Here is a 7,081-nt window from a genome sequence, read left to right as displayed (position 1 = left end):
CAAAAGTCATAGCACCCCTTTCGGGATCAAGACGCACGTTTTGATGTATATATTACCAGGGTTTTCTCAAAGCTGCGGGACGAGTTACGCGCCGAAATTTGGCGGAAGAATAATAAACCCAAAACAGAATATTAATAGATCCCGAGGCACTCCTCTCAGCTATTCTAGCTGTAGAGGAGTGCCTCGGAGCTGAGCACCCGTGGCACTAATTAAATTAAATAATTTATCATATCCATAATTACAAAGCCAAAGATATTTATGAGTCAAAGAAAAGAAAATGACCATGAGATGTTGACAGCTCTGGCAAAAACCTCTAGTTAAATTTTTTTCTTTCAAAGAAAAAAAATTGTTTATGAGAGTAGTAATTAGAACAGATAAGTCTTAATAAACTTTAAATTAAATAACAATAACTTCTCTGGCTGTATTTTACTCACATCATTGTAAATCAGAGCACATTTCCATTTCCTTTCCTTGCATAATGACAAAGCGAATATTGCACTGTTGTTGTAATCCTATTTCAGTTTCACTTCTTTGTAGTCACAAATATTGCTGTCAGTTGAGAATTCACTTCAACCTACTTTGGAGTTCATGTGTTGCCCCTGTTGAGGTTATGTAAAAAGATTTTCATCTTATCAAATGTGTGTGATGTGATACTAAATATGAGCAGTAGAGAGCAGTAAAGAGCTATGTTGTGAGTAAATTGGAGCCTCAATGAAGCCCTAGGGGTTCTATCCATTTCCCAGGTCAGATGTTTCATTCTAAAGGACACCTATTTACGTGAGCCTAGTTGAGAAGGCTGTGTGTCACTGGTTTTTCATCTGTGTGATTGCGAATCTTGTTTTGTTTATTGACACGTTTATTTTGGTTGTCTGATTGAATGTGCATGTGTGTAATTTTTGGGTGTGGTTTTTCCATGTATGCATCCTATGTAATATTTTCTACTTACATCCCAAACTCTGTGTGTGTGTGTGTGTGTGTGTGTGTGTGTGTGTGTTCACCCCACCCCTAAATGATATATTTGCACAGTCCCAACATGTGGTGGGAGGATATCATCAGCCTGGAAGAAGCCAGGCAATTAGTCAAAGAGGCCGTCGTCTATCCCATTAAGGTGTGGCTGCTTCCTGAGCACGCTGGTATTTCAGCACCAGCCGCCTGTTTTCGATTCTGAATACATCTCCTTTAAAGGGCTTAAAGAGGAGGGCAGCGGGGTCGGGCCAGTTTGTTAAGCTGACATTAAATCCATATCTTGGGTAATATGGTAACACACATGCACAGATGGATTGATAGGCAAGGAGCAGGAACATTACAGAATGGCACGTGTGATGGTATGTAGAACGTGTACACAAGCATTAACTTTCACACACACATAAAAACAGGCATAAGCTAACACACACCCACATGAAATACACACACTTCTATCATCATCACCTAGTCCTCTCCCATGGATATGATGACAACAGATCAGGTTGTCTGCATCCTCTTGACATTTACAGATGGAGATGAGGATGGATGTGTCCTTCTCTTCTGTTGGCCTGTTTTACTGAATAACACCATCCCTCTACCTTCCCACAATCCCTATTCTCATCTCTAACCTCATCTTTTGTTTTTTTCCAGAGTATAAGGTCAATTTTGTGATTTCACCCACCTTCTGTTTACCTGCTAAAGATTATCCCTAATGTTTGTTTTTGTTTGTTTTGTAAGGCAAGGGTAAAGGTGATGAATTACATGCTGTGATAATAGTTCACTGAAAAGCAATACTGTGATTATAGGCTCCTGTTTTTTACTTACAGCATTGTGGTAACATGTGGTCTCAATGGCAGCAGTTGACCTCTACATGCCAGTGGTGCTATGGCTACAGTGAAAGTTCAGTACAGGTGAGTTCTTTTAGATTGATCTTAATGAAAATGTATGCAATAATAATTAAAACAGCCTTGTATCATTTTCCTTCAAAAACATTTATTTCTTCTGGCACTGTCAGTTTTCACCTTACAGTAAATTGCACATCTGCACATCAGCATTTAAGGTACAGTAACAGGTGTTCTATCCATCTTTCAGTTTCTTTTACTGTATATTTTCACTCCCATGGAAACCCTGTGTGGTCATTGATGGGTTCAGGCATCAGTCCGAGAATAAGGCTGTTTTATCTGGAGATGGGAGATACAGCAGCAGTGATTTGTTTTTACAGTACAATTTCACGAAGAAGATTTCCAGATGGATTTTCTGCTCAGTACTATATCAAAATGTGGAACTGTAGAGGACAAGGTCTGTGGATAGTGCTTTGTTTTTGCCCTGTGGGGCTAGTGCAAAGAAACTGTAGCCATGTAGATTAGTCAAAATCATTCAAGTTTATCTCTACAGTTACATTTTCAAAAAAGATATTGTGCCAAGTCTATTTAATATCATAAAACCAGTTTTTGAATGAGGTCATTTTTACAAATTTGATCCATCCAATTAAATGAATGAATGAAATATGTACAATTACAGTATAACACAGCAGAGGTCTAAGTTACTAAAGTTTGTAGTGTAAGTTTTTGCATTATAGTTTAAAAAAAAAGTCTAGGTTTACAAATATAATTAGACTTAACTGATAACTTCTATAGAAGGTTTGGGAGAAAAAAACAAAATCAGGATTGAACCCTTACGGATTGAGATAAAAATGTTAGGATTGTAAAATGAAAGAAAAAGGAGAAATGTGAAAATTGCTCCACTGAAATAAATGTATTGCTGCACAGTAGATCTGAAATAGTCGAGAACAACTATAATCATTAAAAACACTGCTGTCTCTGAGCTGGTACGGATCTGAGAATGGCTCATATTTGGCCAAGATGGGACATTACACACACATCATCCAGGCAGGTTTCTTCAACATATCACCCCATCAACATTTTCTAAAAATATATAGTACCAACATATCAGTGAGGCAGATCTTCGTAAAGCTAGATTCAAACAAGTTCCTCATTTACTGAGAATCCACATGCATATAAATATGAAATGGGTATTAACTAAGAAAACAGTGGCTTTGGCATTTCATTATATATTTTGTGTTTGTTTTACAAGCCAAATTAAGCATTGCATATTCATTTTTAAGTATTTCCTTGGTACCCAAATGTGCAACAACAACCAGTTTGAACTTATATTTTCTGATATTTAGTTATTTGTAAATTTTATTGGCTGCTGAAAAAGTTAAACCTGGTTACATATATTGCCTTATTTTTCTCAGAAGAATCTCAGATTTGGCAGGAGTAGTTGTAAGGTCTTTAGGCCTCAGTTCCTTAAACTGGATCCTAAATTGGATAATGTCTATTTTCATGGGTACCAAAGACCTCAGACCTGACTATTTAGGCAGTTTGTGCTCTCTTAGGAATGCTTATTGTGTGGATTAAGATGTTGAGTATCACTGAGGGACTATGTGATGGTTTAGATTCAGAATGATATGTTCTCAGGTGGTATTGATTGAGTAGTACAGCAAATTGACATCACAGGGTAAATGTTAAGACTACTAGTTGAGGTGGAATCGAACACCTTCTTTTGTGAAGCCTTTATGAGGGGAGAGAACTTGAACTTGAATGATGACGGGATCAGCTGTGCTGGAGCAAACTTGCATTGTCTACAATTTCAGGTAAAAATTCTTTAATATTTGAACTTGGAATTATTCTGCACAGATTTCACCCCATGCTAGATTGTAGTGGTCAGGGGTAAAATGGCATGACAAGGCGAACTTCTGATGTCCATGTGCAGGTCTCCGAGCCTCAACCAGGCCTCAGAAAACTCCAGCGTCTGTAAGTAGTGTACCAGCCTCCAGCAGCAGACCCTTGACGTAAACACGTACAGTGTAGAACATTGTGAGGAAGTCCTGGGTGCTGAACAGGGTGTCAGCAAGAGCAAATCCCAGCGTGGAGGGAATGAAACCTCTGCCATATTCAACCATCCATGTCCCTGCGCTCCACTGGACTGACGTTGCCTCACCTACACCGTGTACGATGGTGTCACCTGTGATGTGACAAAAGACAGAAAAAATACACTAGCTGTTTCTGTCATTCAGATACATTTACCCCAATAATTAAAAGACAAATAGTCAAACATTTATATAAAAACACAAGATTTCAGATTAACAATGATTAAGGTATTACCAGGGTAGTAAGTTTCACTCTTGGTTGTCCCCTCTTTCCACTGTCTGAAGGTGCCAGAGATGATGGTGTCAGAAATCTCAGCCCAGTAACGACCTGGCAGAAGCACGAAGTGGATATGGAGTTAAATTCATATAGTTTTCTACACAGATTGGTCACAAAATCCTATGAAAAGAACAAGGGGATCTACATTACACCTGCCAAGAAAAATTAATTTTTTTCCATCATTGCATGACAACAACAGAAGTTGTTGAATTCAAAATTAAAGTTTCCCCACAACTGATCTTCATTTCATTTTGATTTATTTTGACTTTTAACCCCCTGCTTCCTCACCTGAGTGTCCTCCTGTGTCCACTGCAGTACCAAACAGCAGCAAGTACTCTGTAAGCGAAGCATGGAGCAGACACATGGAGCCCATCCAACCTCCAGCATTCACAAACACCCACTGGAGGTCCTCATCTGGCAGGATGTGGCCAGGATACCTAATTCAATCACACTTTGTTAGCTGTTTTTTTTTTTTTTGTGACACAACACAGCTTAAAACATTCATCTAGTGACCAAACAATACATGGTCACATCATATCGATTACTGAAACACTGCCTAAGGAAGAGTGATGAATGATTATCTCCACCAATCACAGTCCAGATAAACTCAAGGGTTCCAGCAAGGGATTAAGTGCAAAGACGCAGAGCTGTTGTCTGCTTCAGTTTGTAAAACTGAGCTGGTTCCTACAAGACCTTTCGAATAAATCGCTTATCTGCAAGTAGTGCTGAAAGTATTCGTCAATCAACAATTCTGATAACTGATTAATCATTTAGGGTATTGATCAAGCAAAAACTGCTGAATATTCACTTGGCCCAGCTTCAGAAATGTGAGGAATTGGTGGCATTTACAAAAAGTCAAAGAATTACACAAGGATGCTCTAAAGTACCAAATTAAGACTAAGAAAGTTCTTTGCTTAGTGTGAGCAATAACATTTATCAGGTGGTGTCCTCCTACTTACAGGGAAGTGTAAAAGTAACTTTTAAGAGTAATTCAAGTGATCACATGTCTGCTCAGAGAAGGAATAGCCAATCAGAGGCACAGTTTTGCCCTCATCTGTCATACTTTACATTGTTTTAAAAAAACATTCCTTTTTCTAATATGTGCAAAATCTGGCACAAATGAACAACAATCTAGTATTTTTTTGAATGTACAAATAGGGATGAAACAATAGGAAATTAACTTCAATGGAAACAAAATTCTCCTGCAGGACATTCTGCTGTTGGTAGATGAGGTACATCAGAGAGATCATATGATAAGGAGAATTCAGAAACACACTTACAAATGCAGACAATGAAGATGCTAGACAGTGATTGCAAATAAAACCAATGTTAGATGTATTTTTGTTGTTCATTTGCACCCCTAATAAAGGCACAAAAGAGGAAAAAGTGGTATAGCAACCAAACAAATGTTCGAAAGCAAATAACAAACTAAACATACCGTATTCTTAATTAGACTGCTTCAACTTATGTATTAGTATTGTTATTACTGGACAAAAGTCATCTAGGATCCAGTTGTAACAAACTTAAGAGACCACTGGAGCTCTATTACATTTAAGATCATTTGTAAGTAAAAAGTGTCAACAACAGCATAAGTTTTTGAGAAGCTGTAAAGGGGAGGATTTTTACTATTGTCTTTCACACAAGTCCAATATTTTACTTTTAGCAGGTTTGGTAAACAGGGGCCCAGTTATCAATACCTCATATCACCTGACTATAAACAGGGGCTGAACTGAACATACTATAACAGTCTAATGCTGGAAGTCATGGTAAGTCAAGTGACAGAATACGGGTCAATCACAATTCTGATACACATTTCTAAGTTGAATCTAATCAAGTGCTCATATCAAATAATGATTATGAAAGTTGTATTAGTTGCAGCTCTGAGTGTTTCCATAATAGTAAGTGTCCTGCTTCTAGTGCAAAACAATGCAACTGTTACCTCTTCCTGAGCTCCACCACCACTTTAGAGAAGGCCTGCTCATGGTCCTGCCCTGAGAATAGAGACATTTACAGTAAATATAGAGGGCTCGGACGACTGTTTATTCATTATTATATTTTACTTAAGTGACCTACGGGGTGGTCTTGACTCAGTTTATACATAACGCTCGTCATAACCAAACTCACCTGCGTACTGTTTGGCCAATTTGGCGACGTCTTCTTTGTTGAAAACGTACTGCTTGGTGGCCATCCAGTGCCGCAGCAGCAGCACGGCTAGGACGGTGACTACGGCGAACACAAACAGTCTTAAACTAATTTTGACGACAGACATGGCTGAAACAACACGTAGGGACAGAGACACAGCAGCAGGTCTGACTACATGTGCACACGGGGGAAGACAGGTTACTCCAAACACGCCATCGGCAGAGGAGGCGTGGAGTCCAGCTGACAGCTTCTTCCTGCTCAGGTGGGGGCGGGATGTGGCTGATGGGCCAATCACAAGCCGAGTTTGTCGTGTCGGCAACAGCGAGTCCTGGGTTGCCAGCACACTGTAAAACCCTCTTTAGGTGGTTTTTGATTTATTGCGCATATTCATATGAAAAAGATTAACGCACAAAGATACATTTTAAGACACCTTATTTAAAACGAAGATTTAAATTTCATGTTATTATTAGTTGGCCGTTTTTACCCATACTTTTGGTATAGGTACCTATATATAGGGTTTTAATCACATGTAGAGTACATATAGGTTTGTCTAACTCTCTCTGTCTTTTTCTTCTCCTCTCGTTCACCACAAGAACCATAGGGAAATTCAATGGAGCCTGAAGAATCCATGCAATGAGACAGTAGCGTCACCCTATGTCTCAGTTCGCTGAGGTTTTAAAAGCCTTACCCTGTTTCTTATTTTTAATGAGCCATACATTAAGCTTCCAAATGGTAAGTGAATTTCTCACATATTTTTTTGTTGTTAG

General features: G+C 38.7%; 1 protein-coding gene across 1 annotated transcript; it reads right to left on the bottom strand.

Annotated features, from left to right (window-relative positions):
• Positions 1–1,931: 1,931 nt before the first annotated feature.
• Positions 1,932–6,570, bottom strand: sigmar1 (sigma non-opioid intracellular receptor 1). Its single transcript, XM_023407279.2, has 5 exons — positions 6,297–6,570; positions 6,112–6,163; positions 4,461–4,609; positions 4,131–4,223; positions 1,932–3,990 (listed from the first exon to the last, which is right to left on the bottom strand). The coding sequence occupies exons 1-5, from the start codon at positions 6,439–6,441 to the stop codon at positions 3,761–3,763; spliced, it is 669 nt and encodes a 222-aa protein (XP_023263047.1). The 5' UTR covers positions 6,442–6,570; the 3' UTR covers positions 1,932–3,760.
• Positions 6,571–7,081: the final 511 nt, after the last annotated feature.

The sequence above is a fragment of the Seriola lalandi genome, unplaced genomic scaffold, assembly GCF_002814215.2.
Source record: "Seriola lalandi dorsalis isolate HSWRI2012SDOR001 ecotype SW California unplaced genomic scaffold, Sedor1 jcf7180002054332, whole genome shotgun sequence".
Lineage (NCBI taxonomy): Eukaryota > Metazoa > Chordata > Actinopteri > Carangiformes > Carangidae > Seriola > Seriola lalandi.
The sequence above is the reverse complement of the archived record's forward strand: the minus strand, read 5'-3'. Positions and strand labels throughout refer to the sequence as shown.